Source organism: Pristiophorus japonicus, chromosome 5 (assembly GCF_044704955.1).
Source record: "Pristiophorus japonicus isolate sPriJap1 chromosome 5, sPriJap1.hap1, whole genome shotgun sequence".
Taxonomy (NCBI): Eukaryota; Metazoa; Chordata; class Chondrichthyes; family Pristiophoridae; genus Pristiophorus; species Pristiophorus japonicus.
Genome location: NC_091981.1, coordinates 204,568,690 through 204,592,862, shown reverse-complemented (window position 1 = coordinate 204,592,862; position 24,173 = coordinate 204,568,690). Strand labels below are relative to the sequence as shown.

The 24,173-nt window shown below is 43.2% G+C and overlaps 1 protein-coding gene across 3 annotated transcripts in view; it reads left to right on the top strand.

The window, feature by feature from the left end:
- The first annotated feature begins 3,643 nt into the window (after positions 1-3,643).
- Positions 3,644-24,173, top strand: part of LOC139263949 (polypeptide N-acetylgalactosaminyltransferase 15-like) — a 125,440-nt gene continuing 104,910 nt past the window's right edge. For all 3 annotated transcript variants that reach the window (XM_070880036.1, XM_070880035.1, XM_070880034.1), the window contains exons 1-3: positions 3,644-4,408; positions 8,132-8,298; positions 12,435-12,639. In XM_070880036.1, the coding sequence (XP_070736137.1) occupies positions 3,852-4,408; positions 8,132-8,298; positions 12,435-12,639 (929 nt within the window). In that variant the 5' untranslated portion in view covers positions 3,644-3,851. The remainder of the gene's footprint in view (positions 4,409-8,131; positions 8,299-12,434; positions 12,640-24,173) is intronic.

The window sequence follows — 24,173 nt, the reverse complement described above, 5'->3', positions numbered from 1 at the left end:
TTTATGTTCCACTCTAGCTTTCTCCTGTTTTTCCTCATCTAACTCTATCAGCATAACCCTCTTTCTCTTCTCCCTCATATGGCTATCTAGCCTCCCCTTAAATACTATTCGCTTCAATCACTCCCTGTGGTAGCAAGTTCCACATTCTCAGGTAAAGAAGTTTCTTCTGAATTCCCTATTTGATTTCTTGGTGACTATCTTATATTGATGGCCTCTAGTTTTGCTCTTCCTCACAAGTGGAAACACTCTCTCTGTGTCTACTCTGAGATCCCTTCACTCCTCTACCCCATTTAGAATTGTATTTTCCAAGTAATAAGTGACCTCCCTATTTTTCTTGCCAAAATGTAATACCTCACATTCATCTGTTTTTAAATTAATTTGCCAATTATATGTCAGTTCTGCAAGTTTATTAATGTCCTCCTGTGATTTGTTGCAGTCCTCCTCAGTATTGACTATCCACCCCTCCCCCCCATCGCCATCCCACTCCCAATTTGGTGTCATCCGCGAATTTAGAAATTGTGTTTTTGATTCCAAAGTCTAAATAGTTAATATAAATTGTGAACAGCCATGGTCCCATCACTGATCCTTGTGGAACACCACTACCCACCTTCTGCCACTGTGATTAGCTACCCTTTACCCCTACTCTCTGCTTTCTGTCTTGAATCCAGCTAGCTATCCATTCTGCTACTTGTCCCTTGAATCCGCATTCCCTGATCTTATAGCTAGGTATTAATCTGATCACCCTCCTCTGCAATTTACCATATACAAGCAAGCCATATACAGGAACCAAAACTGGACATGATATTCCAGGTGCAGGTGTACCAAAGCTTTGTATAGCCTAAAGTATCATATTGTTAGTTTTATACTGGATATATTACAATTCAACCTACATACGCACTATTTGTGCACTTTTAATTAGTCATTAACTATTGCTCCCAGGTCTATCTCTTGATCCTTTACTTGTAACATGTCATCATAGGCAGTCCCTTGGAATCGGGGAAGACTTGCTTTCACTCTTAACAAGAGTTCTTCGGTGGCTGTACAGTCAATACGAGAACCACAGTCTCTGTCACAAGTGGGACAGATAGTCGTTGAGGAAAGGGGTGGGTGGGATTAGTTTACCGCATGCTCTTTCCGCAGCCTGCGCTTGATTTCTGCATACTCTCAGCGACGAAACTCGAGGAGCTCAGCGCCCTCCCAGATGCACTTCTTCCACTTAGGGTGGTCTTTGGTCAGGGACTCCCACGTGTCAGTGGGGATGTTGCACTTTATTAGGGAGGCTTTGAGGGTGTCCTTGTAATGTTTCCGCTGCCCACCTTTGGCTCGTTTGCCATGAAGGAGTTCCGAGTAGTCTCGTGTCTGGCATGCGAACTATGTGGCCTGCCCAGCGGAGCTGATCAAGTGTGGTCAGTGCTTCAATGCTAGGGATGTTGGCCTGGTCGAGGACGCTAACGTTGGTGTGTCTGTACTCCCAGGGGATTTGTAGGAGCTTACAGAGACATCATTGGTGGTATTTCTCCAGCGACACTTGAGGTGTCTACTGTACATGGTCCATGTTTCTGAGCCATACAGGAGGGTGGTTATTAATACAGCCCTGTAGACCATGAGCTTGGTGACAGTTTTGAGGGCCTGGTCTTCAAACACTCTTTTCCTCAGGCGGCTGAAGGCTGCACTGGTGCACTGGAGGCGGTGTTGGATCTCGTCGTCAACGCCTGCACTTGTTAATAGGAGGCTCCCGAGATAATGGAAGTGGTCCACATTGTCCAGGATCTTGATGACTGGGGGGCAGTGCTGTGCGGTGAGGACAGGTTGGTGGAGGACCTTTGTCTTACTGATGTTTAACGTCAGACATGTATCATGTTTTAACATGTATCTTTGCATGGTATAAACATGCCTAGAATGTTCCAATCCCAAATGCTTGATATTGTATTTCCAAATTGTAAGGCATCTGCCATACACAGGTCCATTCCCCCAACCTATCTAGATCAGCTCCAACCATTTCATTTGTTCTGAATTACTGAACCCTGTACAAACGTTTGTGTCATCTGTGAATTTACAAATCTTTCTATTAATGCCTTCATCCAAATCATCAGTGAAAATGATAAACAGCAATAATCTCAACACAGAGCCTCGTGGAACTATAATTGTGACCAGACCCCATACAGATCCACCACCTTCATGACTACCCTCTGCCTATGAGATTTTACCTGTACCACAATATCTGTCCTGTTACTGTACCGGAGCCCACAAGTTCCTCGGAGCTGCTCATGTTCCAATGAAAGAAATACAGCGGAAACCTTGTTTACGCATTTAAACGGGTTTCCTTCCGCTGAACTTTGGGCGAGGTGACACTGGGGAGATTGTGGACGAAGATCTGCGTGACACTTTATCAAAGGCTATATTTTGGAAATCAAGGTACATAACATTAACAGGACTGCCATCATGCACTATTGCAGTTACCTTCTCAAAAAACTCAATCAGTTTAGGAAGGCAGAATCTATCTTTTGTGAAGCCTAGCTGGGAATCCCCAATAACCACCAAACTCTCATATCTAGTATAATACTTTCCAACAGTTTCTCTGCAACTGATGTCAAACTAACAGGCCTTTAATTCTCAGGGTTTGATTTCTTCCCCTCTGTGTTAAACTCGCGAGGTATAGGAACTGTGTGGCACATGCGGTGAGATGCTAACATCTCCGCTGAGAACTGGGTTTGAATCTATTTCAGACCGAAAGGGAAGACTGTCTTTTGCCTGTGAGATTCTTTCTAAAATGACTTTGTGTAGCTTCGACTGAATTCCTCGTGCGCGCAACACAAAATTGTTCATAATTCGGCAGTAATTGTCACTAAGTTGGCATTATCAGTCTGAGAAATCATAGTGAAACTGACATGGGAAATGAAAAAACAATTCTATTATGGTCGGTACTGCTCTTCTGGGGATGAGGCTGAGCCACAGATTAGAGACAGCATCTACCGCACCGTAACTGACAACCGCACTTAAAGCTGCCGTAGGATTGGATGGTGTGGAACTGGAAATATTCAACTGGTCACTCCTGCGAGGACGAGTTTAAGATATATTTTTAAGGAATAATGGAGGAAGCTTTGCTCTGCACCTGGCTTATATTATACCCAGCCTGGGTGTATTTGCACTGGACAGCTAAAGTGAAAACAGTGTTTCATTCCCCAGCACTGCCATCTCTCATTTTGATAAGCACATCGAGTCATCACATCCGCCAAATAAAACTGTGTGGGTCAATGTTGATCGTAACTGTCCTGGCATTCTGTACACCAGCATTTCAAGGCAGTAATTGAGCGCGGATTGAGCCCAAAGCTATCAAGGTTAGGCGCGATAGTGAATATAGCAAGAGTGAAATAGATTGCAAACCGATTTCAATAGAGTTGCCCTTATTTTTAAGAAGGGGATACATCAAACTAGACCTCCTTTGTGAACAAAGTCGAGCGATTTTCACTTTTAATGAACGACACTTGGGAGCTAATCGTTGTACTTTGTCTATGGAGGAGTCTTCACGTCGCGATACAGCAGGTTGTGTTGAACTGGACGCTAGGACCCAGCGCGCCGCCTTGGTGGGTAAGTGAGAAGGTCTGTTTGCATCTGCTGCTCAGATTAGGGAGGATACAAGCAGCACTGACAGCCCAGCATCACACAGTCTGCGGACAAGTGGCACACACACATACACACACAAACCAATCCGCGCCTGCCACTGCCTGCGTGTTACTAGCAACACAAGCATTTAAACAAACCCAAAAAACAAACCTCAGGGCTTCGGAGCAGCTTCAGCATTGGAAGCTGCGAGTCGAGCGGTGCCCGGGAGCGGCGCGGCGCGGCCGGAGATGTCCTCGGGGAGCTGGCTGTGGGTGAGACGCCCGCTGTCCCTGCTGTGTGCCGGGGGGGATAGCTCCCGCAGCGTGTGGAGGAAGCGCTGCCGGGTGTGCCGGCTGCCCCTCGCCCTGCTCTGGCTGCTGCTGCTGGGCTTGCTGCTGGCCGGCTCGCTGCTGGAGCCGCCCGCCGCCCACCCGGGCGCCCGCACAGCGGCTGGCACCGGCGGCCAGCCCCCGGGCAGCAGCCGGGCGGACAGGCAGCCGCACCTGCCCCTGGAACTGATGCCCTTCGACTCTTTCCGCGAGGATCACTTCATCGTGGCGACAGAGTCCGGGAGGAGGAGGAGCAGGAGCAGGAGCAGCAAGCTTTACCGGCTGGTGAGAGCGGGCAGAAGGAGCGAGCAGCCTGCCGCCTGGTCCCCAGGGGAGGGCGGCAGGCCGCTCCTCCTCCGCCCGCCAGGGGCACACGGGCAGCTGGAGCCACAAGGGCTGGACAAGAGAGGTTTCAACGAGGTGCTCAGCGAGAGGATCTCTCTGCACCGGAGACTACCTGAGATACGCGATCCTTTGTAAGTACAGGAGCACCCCAAGCTGCTTCTTCTTCTGCTCCCTGAGTGTCCCCGTCCGCAACTTCCCTCACACTGCATATCTGTATATACAGCTATACCTGTATATTGTTGGCTGTTTGCATTTTCTCCACACCGAGCATCACCTACATACAGCTGTATATACAGATGCGCTGTACTCATTTATGTTCGGTATGGAGAAAGTGCAAACAGCCAACAATGTACAGATATATACAGCTGTATATACAGATGTGTTGTACTCATTTATGTAGGTGATGCTCGGTATGGAGAAAGTGTAAACAGCCAACAATATATGTATTATATATGCACAGATGTATATACAGATATGCAGAGGATACTCAATGTATGAACTGTACCGATCTACCGGTTGAGCAGCGCACCGCGCACCTAAGGAAGAAGTCACAGGTTGAGTTGGGAAGAGCTCTTCCCAATCAGTGGGAGAACAATTGTATTTCAGTGCTACCTAATAAGCAATCCAGCTATTACATTCAGCAAAAGCATGCATTTAAACACACTTTCAATTTTAATTTAGTGGGCTGGCAAACAATTGATCCGCAGAGGGATCTTTTAATGCTGCCCATAGTCAAGTGAAGCGGCTGTTATCTTTATTCAGAGATCTTTGTCTGCAATATTGCGATGCGACTTAGTTGAAAAATTGTGACGTCGCTGCAACATAGCATACTTTCTTAATAGTAGCCATGGAGCTGGGGAAAACTTTTAGCTATGCTGCAAAATGTAGATTTTTCTAAAACTCAATTGCTTAGTGGAACTAAGTCACGCCGACCAGAGTGATCCCAGGTTCCATCCCTGGTCTGCGCTTCCAGGGTAAGGATGACGAAAATCAATCCGGATTTCAGTTCCCAATCATTATCCATTGGTGGAAGTGCCTGCATGAGCCAGTGCAGAACAACCCCATGGTAGAACATGCCCTGACAATCACTGTCTACATTTCCACATTAAAGGATGGCCACTTTGATGTAACAGAAGACTGCCAGCCCCCATAAAACTATCTCTTGCACGAGGAGGGATTCAATCGCGCACTGGAGGGAGAAATAGAAACTGAATTAAAACTAGTTTGGAGCAAAATACTGATGCTGTATCTGTCACAATTGAAGTCAAAGTTGCATTTAAGAGTGTCCACCATTCATCACGTATCACAAAGCTTCCGTTACAGTAATAAAGATTTTCATGAACTCGTAACTAAAAACAAAACTGACATTTTGGGGGAAATTGATTGAAAATCCCATCAACTGGAATGTAGGTAATTGTGGCTACAAAGAACAAATTGGCGGGTGTCGGGAAGGATGGCTGCAAATGGCTCCATTCAATGCACGACTATAGCTGGCTATGAAATATAAATTTATTTTCATTCCTTGTGTTGAAAGGCTGCATAAGTGCTATAAACACATTTGGATTTTCCACATGTTGGGCAACACATACAAATTATTCACACTACAAATAAAAAGCATATTTGGCATTAGTCACATTTCTCATTATTTCATAAATAAATAATTTATAAAAGTTCTAGCTTTTCATTCCTTCATCATTTACCACCCAATCAACTGCCTAGTCTTTTACAACTCGTATCCTGGTTGAGATCCAAATTTAAACGGTCACAGCCCCCACAGAATAATGCAGCGAAACTATTCACGTTGTCACCATTTTCCGTGAACACAAATTAATTAAATGGAATTTTCAGACAGTAAATCAGGTTGCAATGGTTGTGTGTGTTTTTACCAGAAGGCTGAATTGACTCACTGCTAAGCTGCTCCTGTCCATCTGTGCATTAATGTCTGTAATTTGCATTTATTTGCGTGGATTTTATCCCTGATAAGATCATATTCCTGTAAAACTATGTTTTCCTGTGGCAAAATTGAGTTGATTTACTCATGGCTTCATAGTACTGTGCTTGAACATGGTTTAAAAGGTCGTCCAGTTTGCATAGGGTTTCAACCAATCGGTAATTGTAATTACGCAAAGTTTGGAATGAGAGCTTAATCTTTCGAGGAATGCTAGAATTTTCCGTGACGGAAGCTAAAAGAGAACATTTGTATTAAGTGCTCAGCGTTACATATAGTGTGACAATTTGGACATGTCAAACAGGAAAACCTAGCTTAACATATATTGTGTACTTTCAATTTTAAGAATTAGAAGGGAAGTCTGTAAGGAATAATATTTGTTCCAAATATTTTACATTTTACAGAAGAAAATAACAGTTGGAGCAGCATTTGCTAGATACTAGTGCGGGAACCACACTATAAGCTGGGGAACGCAGACTTCCCGGTCTATTACATGGTTTCATTGGGTTGGGCTGCAGTTCCTCAGCAGTTCTCAGGACAGTCTGAAGTTGTAATCCTCCCCACTTTGTTGACATTGGAACCAGTCCAGGCCACATGAGAGCACTCTCCATTGGTTATGTCACCAAGGTGGGCCAACAGGGAGGGAGGCCCTACTCAAGAGTCTCCATGCTGATAAGAAACAACAGTTTAAACTAAAAATGTGAAAAAGAATTCTGCTCAGAATATTATTTTCTTCTATAAAAGTATTCAAATTTTCCTTTCTCTTTAAGCACTGAACATTCTTTCGAAGCTAACCACGATTTTAGCACTTCTAAATTGTAACTGATACACAATCATCTATCACACTGGCACAGCAAAACTGAAAAGTTCAAAAGTCTGACTACTTTGGTTACTAGAGGGTTAATGATATGTTGCAACATTTTCATGCTGCTTAGTCACAGAGTTGGTCACAAATCCATGTGACTTAAATAGTTCAGATACAACCTTAAGAAACAAAACTACATCAATTACCCATAGCCACGATCAGACAGAAATACAATGCTCTAGCACATTTGTGCTCTGAGTTATCGAAGCTGCTCTCTTCCTCTCTTGATGCATAACGTTTTCTGTAATATGAATATAGCCTCACAAAATCTATTAGCTTTATGGTCACAGCCCCCACAGAATAATGCAGCGGAACTATTCACATTGTCACCATTTTCTGTGAACCCAAATTAATTAAATGGAATTTTCAGACAGTAAATCAGGTTGCAATGGTTGTGTGTGTTTTTACCAGAAGGCTGAATTGACTCACTGCTAAGCTGCTCCTGTCCATCTGTGCATTAATGTCTGTAATGATTTTTAAGGATTTACAATTGATGTAAGGAATTACGTTGAAAACTAGTGGTGGTATAATAGAAAATAAAATGCTGTCATTAAGTCTAGCAGTTCCTAGTCATCTAAAGCATACCTGAAACTCAAAATAGTGCAGAATATATATGTAAAATAGTACTGTAGAAGTAGAGGGAGAGGTAGCAGTTGTTATGTTATTTAAGTGGCTTATGTCTGAGTTATCAAGCTAAGCTGAGGCCTATAGACTGCAAGCACTGTCAGAAGAGAAATAATTAAAAATGAAATGGTATAAACGATAAAAATAAGATTAATTATAGTAAAGAAAGATTATTTTTCATTGCAAAAAAAGACAAAATTGGTCAATGAAATTTACAGTTAGTCTTTGCTATGGATTGTTGCCAGTCCAGTTAGTTTTAACTATTCTAAAACAAATACAACAGGTAGAGAACAAAAGGTCTATGTGTAGCTATTAATCACATATGGTTGCAATATGAATAACTAGTCACGGAGTTGTTGTACTATGTTGGTGTGTGGTAATTGGGCAGAGCTGTGTCTCTCATTACTTTGTATGTAGATGCCTGCAGCAGGAATACAGTCAGAACCTGCCAACTGCCAGCATCATCATTTGTTTCCACAATGAAGCCTGGTCCACCCTTCTAAGGACAGTGAACAGTGTTATGGACACAGCCCCGAAGACATTTCTGAAGGAGATCATCTTAGTGGACGACCTAAGTAACCAAGGTATATCTTTAATAGAAAAATACAATAGATAACAAAATACATGAGAGAGATCAGTCAGTAGTGTCCTTCCCTCCACTTGGCAAGAAAGTTGTCCATTGGTTGACTCTTAACTGCCACTCAGTTGCATTCAAGAAAGTGGCTCACTACCACCTTCTCAAGTGCAATTAGAGATGGGCAAGGAATACTGACCTTGCCGGCGAAGTCCACATCCCATGAACACATTTTTAAAAATTGAGTCCCAATTCAATTCCAGTGCAGTACTGAACAGAGCCATAGGAAGCAAATTTAAAATGGTATTCCTCCAAATTGTGTCCACCATCCCCTGGTGTACATTAACACATGTTTCTAGGGGCTGGGGCCATATCCCCCTCCTCATAAAATTTAGAATTTTATTAAAATGTTACAATCTGCTTAATCTTTAAACACATTTTTCCTTCATCGTTGGATTTTTATTTTAAAATACTTTCAATTTATGTGAGATTGGCCGTTATAGTATTTTGAATCAGACATCCAGGGTTTTAAAAACAGAAGACATTTTTATCAGTTGACTGAAAAAATGCAAAGACATATCACTTTATAGTGACAAATTAATGTGAATTCAAGGACCGAGTTTAGTCTGCATTTCAAATGTCAGAAACTAAAATACAAATATTTAAACCACATACTTTAAGGACAAAACAAAAATGCTTTCTCTGCTCACTTTCATTTCCACTCTCCTTCCCTCTCCTTCTCTCATTCCCTCATGAAAGGAAAGCTGCTTTGTTGTGAATGCATCATTTGTTATTCAGCATCTCACCAACCATTTGAATGTATGGGTAGGTGGAAAAAGTTACACCTTAGCCACAAGATAGCTACCTGAAAGTCAGGAGACCTTGGTAGTCTGAATCTTGAATCTTCAGTCCATATTATAGACTGAAATCATGAGTCAGATTTTACTGAGGTCGAAAGAAGAGTTAAAATTCAAACTGTTCAACAATGTACAAGTTCATACAATGCAGGGTACGTGGTTATCTGTACAACAACAACAACTTGTATTTAAAAAGCACATTTAACGTAGTGAAACGTCCCAAGGCGTTTTACAGGAGTATTATGCGATAAAAATTTGACACCGAAATGCATAAGTAGAAGTTAGCACAGGTGACCAAAAGCTTGGTCAAAGAGGTATGTTTTAAGGAGCGTCTTGAAGGAGGAAAGAGAGGTAGAGAGGCGGAGAGGTTTAGGCAGGGAGTTCCAGCGCTTGGGGCCTATGCAACAGAAGGCACAGCCACCAGGAGGGCAGAATTAGAGGAGCGCAGACATCTCGGGGGGTCTTGTGGGGCTGGAGGAGATTAGCCAGGAGTGCATTGGAATAATCAAGTCTAAAATTAACAAAGGCATGGATGAGGGCTTCAGCAGTGGATAAGCTGAGGCAAGGGCGAAGACGGGCACTGTTACGGAGGTGGAACTAGGCGGTTTTAGTGTTGCTGCGGATATGTGGTTGAAAGTTCAGTTCAGGGTCAAATATGACTCCAAGGTTGCGAACAGTCTGGTTCAGCCTCAGACAGGAGTTGGGGAGAGGGATGGAGTCAGTGTCTAGGGAACAGAGTTTGTGGCTTTGGTCTTCCCAGTATTCAAGTGGAGAAAATTTCTGCTCATCCAAAACTGGATGTCGGACAAGCAGTCTGACAATTTAGACACTGTGCAGGGGTCAAGAGAAGTGATCATGAGGTAGAGCTGGGTGTCATCAGGGTACATGTGGAAACTGACGCTGTGTTTCCAGATGATGTCGCCAAGGAGCAACATGTAGACGAGAAGTAGGAGGGGGCCAAGGATAGATCCTCGGGGGACACCAGAGGTTACGATGTGGGGGCGGAAAGGGAAGCTGTTGCAGGTGATTCTCTGGCTACGATTAGATAGGTAAGAATGGAACTGAGCAAATACCGTCCCACCCAGCTGGACGACAGTGGAGAGGGGTTGGAGAAGAATAGAGTGGTCAACCATGTTAAAGGATGCAGACAAATCAAGAAGGACGAGAAAGGATAGTTTGCCTTTGTCACAGTCAGAAAGGATGTCATTTGTGATTTTGATGAGTGCCATTTCGGTACTGTGGCAGGTGTGGAAATTATAGCACTTGCAATCTGTAATTCATGCCACACAGCCAAAAATTCAGGGAATCAGGTACATCCACAATTCCTGCTTTTAAAGGACTATCTCATTATGATAAAACAAACTCAAATTCTGTAAGTCTCCCAAAGATTAATTAATGAAATATTGGAAAATTTACATGTTTGCCCGAAGTATTCCATATTTTGTTCATTTTAAGCGCAAGAATGTAATCATTTTTATATGAGTTCCATCACTTTGTACATAAGTGTTCAATTATTCATACACAGCATTCAGTTATTTTTTTTACTGCGATTGTGTGTGGTGGCATCCCCGTGTGTTGAGTGGGGCCTAACATCTACAGCCCACATATTACACCTCATCTAACTTACTGTAATATCACTATGCACTGTCATGCTTACACACAGCCAGCTTTTGGCAAGATCTTATCAATCAGCATCTTTCCCCCTGCCAAAAAAAATACACATTCGCACAGGCCTGGCAACTGCCCTCACCCTGCCTCTCACAAAATGAAGCAATACAATTATAGGTGCTATCCTTCCACTTACTCATTAAACCAGTTTTCAGCCTAGGAGTTTGGGTGGACATTTAGGATTCTATTGCATTATTCGAAGAAGAACAGAAGTGCCCTTGCCGCCCTGACCAACATTCTCCTTTAACCAATACCACCAAAAACCAATTGATCATTTATTTGGTCAGGCGGGATCTGTGGAGAGAGAAACAGAGTTACTATTTCAAGTCAATGACCTTTCATCAGAACTGGTTTCTCTCTCCACTGGTAGTGCCTGACCTGCTGAGTATTTCCATCATACATTGTTTTTATTTCAGATATCCAGCATCCACAGTATTTTGCTTTTGTTCATTTATTTCATGCTGTTTTTATGATGTTGTAGACACAGAATGGCTGCGGCATTTTCCTACATAGCTGCAGTCACTGCACTCACTCCCCAAATTATATTGAACATGCTGTGACACATTTCAACATGAAAAGTGCCACATACATACAAGTATTATTTATTTAGTCCTTTTTGGGTAATTATAAAAGAAAATGGAAAATAAAATAAAGATATTGTGAAGCAAAGCATTGAATTCATGTTCAGCCAATTTCATAAACAGTTGTTGTTAATAATGCTGTATCTATATTGCAAATCACACTGCAGAGTACATGAAAATCAAGCACAAACACATTTCTGGCAAAGTGCTAGTATAAACATAGTATTGTGGTGACCAGTCCTGTTATATGGAATTCTGTTAGCACTTATTTTATTCCATTTTCACGTATTATATTACTTATAATGAGATTAAACTGTGTTCTACAAATGCAAGTTGTATTTATTTTTGAATAAATGATTTTAGTCTCCTGGGTTTTGTACTTGTATTATGAAACTGCTTGAATCTGTGTGATGTGCCATAGCAGCAGCAAGCATAGGATTCTGCTGCCCAAACATTTACTTTTCTGCCTTTGGAAAATTAAATACACATGCTGAGAGGCAATATTTTTGCTTTCTTTTGTTTCTAGCAAGTATGCTATTCTTCAACTTATTTTCCCCGCTTTCCTCTTTTGATTTGCTTGGATTGACAGAATGAGCTACGACATCCTAGGCTTCTGCCAGTATCACATCTCAGCCAATTGATAGGACGCACACAAGAGCAGCACAGTGATAGTGCTCCCTCAGTTTTCCTTCCTTATTGCAGAAAGGCACCTGATTGCTGTGCTGAAATAGTAAGGTAAAGCCCATAACAAAGCAGATTGGATATTCTCTGTGGAAGCAACATGTTTTGGGGAACAAATAGCTTTTTCCCATTCATTACACATTCATAACGTCACTGCGTGTGTGTTATTCAGTTAGGTTACTGATTGTGAATAAATCACTTCCATCCCAAGTGAGTATAAATAACTCTCTGTTTAATTCATGGGGTGGGGCGTGGGTATAAGGTCCATGTCTGTGCTCAGCAATGTTGATGCCTTGCTGATTTTACCAGTTTTATCTGTAATGCTGAGCAGAACTATGATTCATTTCTCCTTTTCACAGGACATCTGAAGGCAGCTTTGAGTGAGTATATTTCCAAGCTGAACGGTGTGAAGTTGATTCGAAGCAATAAGCGATTGGGGGTGATCGGAGGTCGTATGCTTGGTGCAGCACGGGCAACAGGTGATGTCTTGGTTTTCATGGACTCACATTGTGAGTGCCACAACGGCTGGCTTGAACCACTATTGGATAGAATAGCCTACGACAGGTATGGTTGGCGAGCTCTCAATTTTAATGTCCAATGAAAACTGAAGTTTAAAACTGAAGATTAATGTTTCTTTAACAGGATTTGATAAATACCCAGTTGAAGTAGGTGCTGCATTGTTATATTTAGTCTCTATTTATCTAATACAGTAACATGTATTTAATATTATTTAGTATGGCACTGAGCCATAAGTTTCCAAGTTTGATCTGTGATCTGATTTGAGCATTGGCCACAGTGGTGGTGCTACAATTGGCCACACTGTCCCTGAGCTAAGGAGAGGAAATCAATCAAATCGCATTCCACTGCTGACCACCGTCCAATGCGCACTTGCACATATTTGTATGTTGGGTGAGACAAAATGGTATTCGTCTGAGATACCCCAAAGGGTAATTTACCCTTTTACTTCAGTGGAATTGAAAATTGGGCAGATTTAATAATGGGCGGGTGATCCACTCCGCCCATTGTCCGCCCGAGTGGTGAAGGTGACCATTGTCTACTAGGCTAACATAATGGTGAGGTAGCATGGGCCACCATTATCTGTGCAAACCATTCTCAGCCTAAGTGATAGTGCCATCAACAGAGGTGGGTTAGGGATAAGAATTTGGAAAACGTTTTATGTTACATCAGAAATAGCAATTTAGGGGCAAAAAACTTGCTTCTAAGCTCCTGACGCATGCCACGAACACATATAGCAAATTTGTGCACTTGCAGCATGTGATTTTCCATCCATTACAATGAATGACCAGGAAGTCATGAGCTGGATGCATAGTTTTCCAATGGGTGCTCCTGTTATGCACATGAAAAGCAGAAGCTGAATTTTTATTTCTAAAAGCCATCATTGTGTTACGTAGAATATATCCTGCCTATGATTGTCAGCTTATGGGAGTTATTTCATGAATGTACAAACCCCAGCACATTGCACAAGTGTTACAAGCACAAGCCAGCTACTAGAGACCGTCTTTAGTATGAGTGAAAGGACATTTGGAAATCACCATCATGGGTCAGCTACTCAGCTTAGTCTGCAATCCACAGCTCTAGCTACAGTCCACGTTTCAAATTCATGCAAATACTGTGTCCACATTGGTGAACTGATACTTTTCATTATTGTCCACGTGAACTAACAGTTTGGAATTTTCACACTTGTGTGAACTGATATTTTTGGATTTCTACAATTGGAAGTAACAATTTTATGAGTGGAATTCCTATTACATGCATGAATTAAATATATGTATCAGTTCCATGTGCACTATTCCCAGTGTTCTGGCTCCTTCTAACTTTCCACTTTTTTCAGTGAATCTAATAATTGACCATTTGTCCCAGGCACTGCATCCATCAGATGTGTACTATCACGTTTCTCAAATACCAGCAGAAACCACTTCCACAGCTGACTAACTCTAAAGAATAAAATTCAACAAATCCCCACCGATCATTGTGCACACCCTCCATAAAATAATTAGATGCTTTATAAAAGACATTATTATTACATTGTTTCACTTTTTGGACAAAAATGCCAAGACTGTATGTATGCTTATTTCCCATAGTCTCCAAACTGTATGCTGGAGCTTTCCATTAATGTAGTTCTGTGAAATTTAACTGAGTTGTGACATTGCACTGAAGGTAGAACTGACCCAGTTAATGTGCATCTGATGAAAGATCTATTTGTAAACCCTGGAGATCACATTCATTTCAAATCATAATGGCTTGAACTGGACATGATCCTCCCTCCGGGTTTACAGTGAAGACTGGCCTGAATCAATTCTTGCACTGGGAGATACTAAACTGAATAAAATTACCTGAACAACACAAGTGCTGACTTTTAATTTATGGCTGCAGTCCACAGGAGATTCCTATCAGCTGTTTACATTAATTGGTACAAATCTCCGGTACACAGGCAGAACCGATGGGAAGAGCTGGGGATTTTACTCCAATGCAATTGGAGTAAATAATTCTCCACCATTTACACTGAATCAGTAGTTGTGATTGTGCTGCAGATTCACAGGAAATGTAAACTTGCAGCATATAGATAAACACGGCATGAAAATAGCACAATGAATTGTTGAAAGCCAGTTCATTCAAGAATACTGCAACTAACAGACAGTAACAGATGGTAATCACAATCAGAAATGTCTATGGCCACAGGTCCAGGAATAAATTCCAGGGGGAACAAAAATTTGTTAGGAAGGGAATGCTACAAAAACAAATGGCCATTTGTTTACAGTTATTCAGGGTGAAATAGCCACAGTACCTGAACTACTTTCAGGTCCCTGTGTGGATGAACAGCCAGGACCATTTATCAGAGCTGTTCAAATAACTATAACATGGCTATGTCTTCCCATTTTATCAAATATTATTATACTCGTTCTCTTTTAAGTAAATTGCTAAATATCTTGCATACCTCATAACTGATCAAAGTTAAAGCCACAAAGTTGGTGGATTAGTTCAATTATAAGTCACTATAATCTTAATGAACATGTGCACGATGCTACGATGGACTGAAACAAAGAGGAGGATACACTGGGGTAAGGTTTACAATTGCCAACCGTCCATTTATCACCTGCAAAATGGACAACCAGCAGAGGAAAATTGAATGGGCACCTCGGACAACCTTTTGGTGCACACGTCCTGTCTGATTCAATTTTCAGGCAGGCCGTTAAATGGATGTTCAGCAATCCGACCCAAAACAGGAGGGAGCCCATTTGTAGGATCCCTGAATGCAATGTTGATGTACAAATGACCAGAATGTGCACCATGCACACTAAACCCAGTTGAGTGACCATTGCCGGCCGCTCAGGAAAATATATGTTTTTTAAAGATTTCTGGGCAGCCAGGAGACACATTCATGCTCCTTTCATTCTCCTCCTAGCACCACAAACATTTTCTGGCCCACTGACATAAAAGCAAAGTAGTAACTGAAGAAGAGGGCCTATTCGGTCTGGATAAATACACAGTGATAACGCCATCCAGATAAAGCTATGTCCTGAGGTTCTATTTAAAGGGCTGCATTGCCTTCATGCTTTAGCTCAACATCCATAAGCAATCTCCAAAGACTGAATCAAGATTCAGGAAGACCTTTTTCCTCTATCTGGTTTGATAGGAATTCCAGAGCTGTTGGCAGCTTTGGCGGACATCTATTCAGTTCACTTGGTTTGTCTGCATCACGAGAGTATCCTGACAGAACTCTGTACAGAGGGCACAACGCTTTTACACCAGTATTTTGTTATCGCACAATCACTAACCTTCAGAGACTGCTTAAAAAACATTTGTTCTGTGAACGTGGTGGCAGCAGCAGCACAGGATGATGAAAGTATAATTTTAACCCTATTAATGTTAAATCCTAGGGAAGCGAAACTTGGCCTTCTCAATCTGAACTGAAACATACGTAAAAACCAAAATTTCTTATCCAATAGGGACTTTGGGCCTGATTTTCGAAGTAGGTACAGCTGTGTGCAGCTATGAGCCTGCCACTGACGTTTTTGTAAGTTTGATAAAGTTAGGAAATATTGGAAAGCAGCTAATATAACTCCACTATTCAAAACAGGATCTGAAAACCTGCAAATTATAGATCGGCAAGTTTAACATCTATTGTTGTGGAAATCTTTGAACCAACCTTAAGGTCTGATTGGTGAACATTTGGAAAAGTAGAATTTGTTGAAGGATGCTCAGCGTGGATTCAGGTCAGGGAGACTGGCCTAGAAATCCATTGACACTGTGTTCGTTTTACAGACATATGGCGGGTGGCGTGCGCATGAGCATTCCACATCGGAAGTGCGTCACTCACCATAGTGGTAAAGGTTCCAGTATCGGGGTCCAGGGCCCACACCTGAAACAGGCCTTAGGCTCTTTCCATATGCACTATCACCAAGGGGAAGCACTGGTGTCAAAAACACTTGAGTACTCATGCACTGAACACTGGTAGGCTAATAAATTGAGTTTACTTTACTAACATTTTGTCCAGGTAGTTTCTTCTGGTGCAGAGTAAGCTCCTAGCCAATGCCTTCTTTCATCTTGTACCCTTTAAGAAATATTGGCATTGAGTCACTTTCAAAGCAATCCCCAACATCCAATTCACATTGACTTGGCAAATGGTACTAGCCTTTGTAGATTGCAGTTAGATGCCCAGGGGCTTCCTGAGATAGAGTGAAAGTCGGTACTGTAGGAGAGACTTTACAGATCCTCCTGTCTTATTTAAGGATCAACCTGTTCTGCTGAATTCTTGGAAATATTTTCTTTACAGTCAGTTTCCCTGCGATATTGAGAATAATGGGCTAGTTTTAACTTGTGCGATAGTATAAAACAGGTGATAGCAAGTTAGCATGCCCATTTTACATCTCTCTGATTTTTATTTCAATGGAAATGAAAATCGAGAAAGATGTAAAACGGGCTGCCAACACGCTATCTCCCGTTTTACACAATCGGCCAAAGTCAAAATTACCCCCATTAGCTCAGCTTCTAATCCATTGGGCTAGATTTTGCATGCTTTTTGCATGCTTAACGTCCACTTAACGTCCATTTTAATGCTGAAATGACGTATAACGCCCATATATCGCCCATTTAGCCACAAAATGGAAACTGAAGGGCATTTTACGGAAACTTATCACTGAGCGCTACTTTTCTCATGTGCGTAATGCCGGGAAAAAATAATACTGCCTGCCCACTTTTTTGGGGCGGAATCTTCAGAATGAGCAAAATCAATGCCCATAATATCACCCAGCTTTACTTTCCGTAATTAACACTGAGATTCAATAATACTGACTGCCCACTTTTTTTTGTCGTAAAGATCACATTTGCCAAAACTAACGGCCAGGAGATCGGCCAGCGTCACTTTCACCACCTCGCACACATGTTGCCCACAATATCGCTCGCCCAATAAACTGCCTGGAAAAAGTGGAACTAACTGAAACTAATCCCAGCATTATGGACACCATGTTCTACATCACATGTCGCATCATTTAAAAGGCTGCTGTGCTTCAACCTCGGGGGAGTTCGGATATACTCTGGAGGTCTTTGGAGGTGATGTGAACATCTGTACAAACATCTTGACCATACTGTGACCGATTGGAATTGAATAGGTGTCTTTGTCGGGACATTCATTCTTTGTGACCAATCGGTGGAAAACAGAGAGCTATTACAAAGGGGCCTGTCCTTTCTCACCCTCTCTTGATGACCAATTACATGTTGCAGACTCGAGATGGCTGAAGGTACACTCCACAACATTGTGTGCCCAATGTAAGACGTGCCAGACTGATGAGGAGGACCAGACGTTACACCCCCCACAAGTACAGGAACAAACAGTCTTACCTCGACTTGCCCGACACCACCTGCCTTCAGAGACTGCACTTCCAAAGAGGTTGGACTGTCCATCGAGGTCAAAGTCACCACGGCACTGTCGTTCTACGCGTCGGGTTCTTTTCAGGCCTCAGCTGGCGACATTTGCGGTCTGTCTCAGCATGCTGCACATTACTGCATTAGACAGGTCACTGAAGCCCTGTATGCATGCAGGAAGGACTTGAACAGCTTCCCTATGACCAGGGAGGCACAGACTGAGAGGGCTGTAGGATTCTCCAGAATTGCAAAGTTCCCCAAGGTGCAGGGAGCAATAGACTGTACACACATCACAATGCGGGCATCTTTTCAGAATGCAGAGGTTTTCAGGAACCACAAGGGACTCCACTCCCTGAATGTCCAACTTGCTGTAGACCACCAGCAAATTATAATGGCAGTGAATGCTAAATTTCCGGACAGCATCCATGATGCTCACATCTTGTGTGAGAGCACTGTATCTGACTTGTTTAATAATCGGCCACAAGGTCAATGTTGGATGCATGGCCTCACCATCTGGCTGATGACCACGCTGCATGACACCCACACTGAGGCCTAGAGGCGATACAGTGAGAGCCACAGAGCCACTTGCAATATCGTGGAGAAAACCATTGGAGTGCTTAAGCAGCGCTTTAGATGCCTGGACCACTCAGGAGGCGAGCTCCAATACCGCCCTGAGCAGGTAGCTCAATTCGTGGTGGTGTTCTTCATACTGCACAACCTGGCTATCAGGAGGGGACAAGAATTGCCTGAAGAGTCTGACAGTCCATCTCGCCAAAGAGAGGAAGAGGAGGACAAGGAGGCAGACTCTGAAATCGGCCCAGACAATCAGGCTGACACTGAAGCCATGCCCCTACCCCCCCTATAGACTGCATGAAAGGGCCCGTGGTGACATTATAGCTGCAAGAGCCTTACGTCAGGAGCTCATCAATGAGCGCTTTGCCTGAAAGAACGTTGGTGGTATTTACAAAGCTGACTCACTGATGGGTGTGCAGGTCATACATCAATGTTGGGCATCACCTTGGTGACAGTTAAAGTTTAAGTTGATTGAAGTTAAGTGTAATTATACACTTTGATCTTAAGGGATCACCAGCGTGTAACGGTGCAGCTATCTGAGCTGATGCGCAACAAGGTTTTGTTAAATAAAAAACATTTAAACTGAACATTTGTCTGAAATCATCAGTATTTCTGTAAAAACTAACACTTCCCCCCCTCCTCCCCTCGCTTCTCCTCCCCACCTCTATCCCTTCCCCTCCTGACTCCAAGCCGCCTGGCCAAGGAGCTCCTTAGGCGATGCTTCATTGTGGGGGCGGGGGGGGATGATAGCCGAACTGCTGCTTGGATACGGGAGAGGACGGTCCTGAGGCGCGAACGTGCTCCAAGGCAGAAGCAAGATGTTGCTCCTGGCTCTCGTGTGATTGGCAATGGGGGTGCGGCACCTTGGGGTGCAGTGCCGTGCTCCGGGACAACTGGGGGCCCTCTGCCATCATGTTCCTGGCTACCAGCTCCAGGGCCTCCTCTATCCCTTCCATGTTATATCTTATTTGTTGGACAAAAACCCGGTGCCAACTATGTTCTTGGTGCTTAGTAGGCTTTTTGCTGCTGGTGAATCTCCCTCGTGCCTCCCACAACAGCCAAACAAGCACACACCACAGCCACACACGCTTTCAGTCCCTCTCAGCTCCCTCTCTCTCTGTCTCCTCTTCTGCGCATGCATGATGACCCTTGCCCTCCTGAATCGCGAGAATCGAGCGCTGCCATGCCGTTGCTAAGGACGGCGACACTTTACGGCAGAAGGTCAGAGAAATTTAACGCTAACGCCCATTTCATATCGCTCGCGGTAACACCCAATTTCAAAAATGGAGATGAGGTGCTTTGAGAATGGGCGAGAAGCCGGCGATCTGAAAACCCATTTTTACCGCTCACGCTGGAAATACTGCCCATTTTTGGGCGATCTGCACAAAAGCCCATGATCATAAAGCAAGTAAAAACCCAGCAAGAAAATAGTCAAAATCCAACCAAAACACTTAACTAAAAGTCTTTGTCCTTTTGACAGCTGCTGTCCACATGCACTTACCTTTAATGCCTGATGTGAATGTTTATGTGATTGGAAGCAACCCATGACATTACTTTGGATTGAAGTCTGCGAAATACTGTGGGGCACCAAAAGTCCCTCATTTGCATGGACAGTATATCCAAAAGGAAGCTCTCTTAGCTTTTGAATTTTTACAGATAAAATGAATCTCTTGCAAATTATACAAGTTTAAAGTCTAATCAGAAAGCCATGAAGGGCGGGGAAATGTTCTAGTAGAGACCAGGCGAGATCACGGGATCCCAGTGGATCCCCAATATCCTGGTTTCCACTTACCTGAATCCTGATGGTGGGATCCAGTCTGAAAACCGGAAAATTAACCCTTCTATTTGTGGTGTAATTAATGGCTCATCCTTTGACTCTTTCCATTCACTTAGGAGCTCCCCGGGACTCACTTTCTATACTCTTCCTTCTTTATATGTGATCTCCTCTTCTCATCATCCATCCCATCGTCTTTTGTTGTTGATTCCACTCTACATTTCAACTTTCTTCAGATCACACACCCATTGTGCACACAACCTGTAACCCTGCCACAGTGCAGTTGCTGAATCCTGCTCTCCTCCTTACCTGTCGATAGGGCAATAAATAGATGATTTCTTTCAACTCTTCCAAAACAGTTTCTTCCTGTTTCTCACAAGTCGAATGGCCTCTTTCTGCGTTATAACCATTCTATGATTCTATAAATTTGCAGGGCTACAAGGAAAGGGCAGGGCAGTGGGACTAGCTGAAGTGCTCTTGCAGAGAGCCGGCATGGGCTCGACAAGTCAAATGGCCTCCTTCTGTGCTGTAACCATTCTATGATTTTAAGTCTATCTGACAGTTATCATCGCTTGTTTTTCCACTGTTACTCCTTCCTCATTTGTCAACGTTCTTATTATCTCCTTTCACTTCAAGTGAACTCTCACATCTCTATTGCTAAAGCTATCTCCAAAAAACGTTGTTTTCTTTTCATGCCAAACACTTGTTTTCTCTTTAACAACTCATAACGTGATATAGAGCCAAGTTATCCAAGAGTGAAATACTGCTCCCAAATCTGAGGAGCTGTTCTGATACCTCTTTCACACATCTCAACAGGATACACAAAAAACTTGTCATTCAATAAAAGCTCTCACGACTTGCTTCCAACCTCAGTCTATTATTGCTGTGTAATCTAATGATATTAATCTAGTACTTATCTGACATTTCCCTCACTTGTTTCTTCACAGCTCCAAGTATACTGTTGTACTATTCTTGTCTCACCTTACATCCTCACTATGTTGAAATCACTAATCATCATGCACTCTCTTAGGAACATAGGAACAGGAGTAGATCATACTCTGTTCCTGCTCCACCATTCAGTTAGATTATGGATCATACAAAAGCAAAATACTGCGGATGCTGGAAATCTGAAATAAAAACAGAAAGTGCTGGAAATACTCAGCAGGTCAGGCATTATCTGTGGAGAGAAAAACAGAGTTAACGGCCGGAATTTTCTTTACCTTGGTGGGTCCAGTGCAGGCGGTGGCCATGTCAGGTCCCAAGCCTAACTTACCTTAATGGTCACCCAGCCGAATGAGATGAAGCGGGTCTGGTGACTTCATTCATGATACGTGTTCAGGCGGGATCTTTAAAGGGACTATGGTCACATTACATTTGAAGCTTCATCGAACATAGTGCTGTCAGTGCACTGCAGCACTGGAGTGAGTGCTGCAAACACTGACAATGACGGCACAGAGGCAGAGGGCTGCACCCAGGTTCTCCAATGACTCCCTCCGTTTGCTTATGGAGGGAGTCACAGCATGCAGGGAGGTCCTCTTCCCTTCCGATGGGTGGAAGGGACCTCCCCAGAAGACCACGACAGCCTGGTTGCAGATTGCAAAGGAGGTCACAAGCAGGGATGTGTTCAGGGAGACATGACATTAGATCAGGAAACATTAGTACAAAGCCACACTCAACTGCATCCTGCTATGACACTCATCACATCCCTATCACTCTGCCTTCCCTACCCTACCCCTGCACATCCTTACTCCCACCAACATACCTTGCATGTCCACCCATCCCCCTCTCTCTCTATTTACATGATCACATCCCCCATCTCACTAGCCACCCCTCACACTCACCCTCAACCTAGTGCAATTATGCCAACTAACAACACACAAGGGTAGGCACTTGGGTGTTTTATGCAATGTTCATGTCAAATTTCTGTTAATGTGATGTCAAACATAAAAATCTTTATTTTCAACATTTTCCGGTCTTGGGCAGATTTGTGTGCACCTTTGGAAGTGGCTTAGTGAGTTGCAGTGAAAGGTGAGACATAACGGTACCCCCACAACGGTGATGAGTGTGAAAGGAATGGCTTAGTGATTGTAGGGATGCTTTATGATGTTGGTGTGGGGTGGTGCCAACCTGGCAGATCATGTGGCAGCCATATGGGTGTACAGTGTAAAGTTAACTAAATCTGGCTATGATGAGGCCAGCCCTGGCCTCCCGGGCAGCAATGTGGTCGGATGCTGATGCCATGTCTTCTGTGCCGCATCAGGTGATTGGGGAGAAGGTTGCCGTTGTTGTTGGTGCTGTTGGTGTGCCTGGTGATGCTGATGTTGGGGCTCATCATGGCCCAATTCTGAGGACCAAGGTGAGAGAGTATAAAAAGCACCCATATTAATGGAATAGCTGGCAGGTGATGTACAGATGACAGAAGCATTCTGCCAATGGTGAGAGAGTTCTTCCAATGAGGTGACACTGGATGGAGACTTTGCTGGAAACATGCAGCCTGCAGAATCTGTGCTGGAAAAGGACTGAGCAACAGCATCTGCCTGAGGAAAGTGATCATCTGTCAGGTGGGAGCTTTTACTGTACATTCGATGCTGTCAAGCAATCAGCTGGAGCAATGGCCACGCAACTCTCGCCTCAGGTTGACAGACATGCTTCCCAAGCTGCATGAATCGCATGCAGGAAAATGTAAAAAATAAGTGAAAAAAAGGCTCTTGGGTGCCTGTAAACTGCCTGATAATCATCTGAATTCCGTTCCCCTCTGCCGGTCGGGTTGGCTCCCCAATGACAGACTTGCCTGGGGTATAGGTGAGTGGGAGTAAGAAGACAGCGGGTTCCCGATCCAATGTAAAAAATATCAATATTCCCACCTGACCTGCCACCGATTGCGTCCGCTACCACCTCGAAAAAATCTGGCCTATGTTTTAGATCGATGAGTGAAAGACTGTAAAGTGCTAAATTGAAAGATGAGGTGCTGTTCCTCGAGCTGACGTGCAGTTTAACAGCGTTTCGTACCCAACATTGACTTCAACAATTTCAGACGATAACCCTTGCCCCCATTTTTCTGGACGGCAACTGTTGATGATTCTGCTATTCCCATGTTACACCTCTTCTAGATCCAGCTTTTGTTTCTTTACTTGTCCCATTACCATCTCCTTTTGCCTCGCACCATCATCTCTTTTGTCTTTGAATCTCTCCTGCCTTCCACCTCATCACAGACCTTTCCTTTCCTCCCACCTTTTCTGCCTCTGCACTTGCTTAAAATCTGTTGCATCTCTAAATTTTGCCAGTTCTGACGAAAGGTCATCGACCTGAAACGTTAACTCTCTATTTTTCTCTCCACAGATGTTGCCTGACTTGCTGAGTATTTCCAGCATTCTCTGTATATATTATTAAAAAAAACATTTGGCCCCAAGTCTGACCAGCTGCTGTTTCAGATTGAACATTATTCCAGGTTGAAATTTGTCAAAGGGCCATGATTAGTTCTATTAAAGATGTGTGTTGTTTTTTCTTAAATGTTTGCAGGTGGAATAAGTGATTCATTGTTTGGACAAGTGGTTAATTTGAAAAGAACATTTGGCTACGGGTACCACTTTCTCCATGTTAGTTACTTGAGGGCAAATATAAAAACACATTTAAACTTTAATTTCCCCGTGAAACTTTTAGTATTGAATTTCCCACACACTTTGTAGAAAAAATACCTTTTTTGCATGTCTGTGCTGTAAAAAATAAACCTTGGTCCTGAAATTACACATTGGGATTGCATTTAAGGGCTAATTTTATGAGTCTGAGCTACTGAGAAATTATCAGTAAATTGTGGACAGCATACATCCGAATTGCTGATAGGCGCTCCTCGTGGGTGAGGCACCCTGCC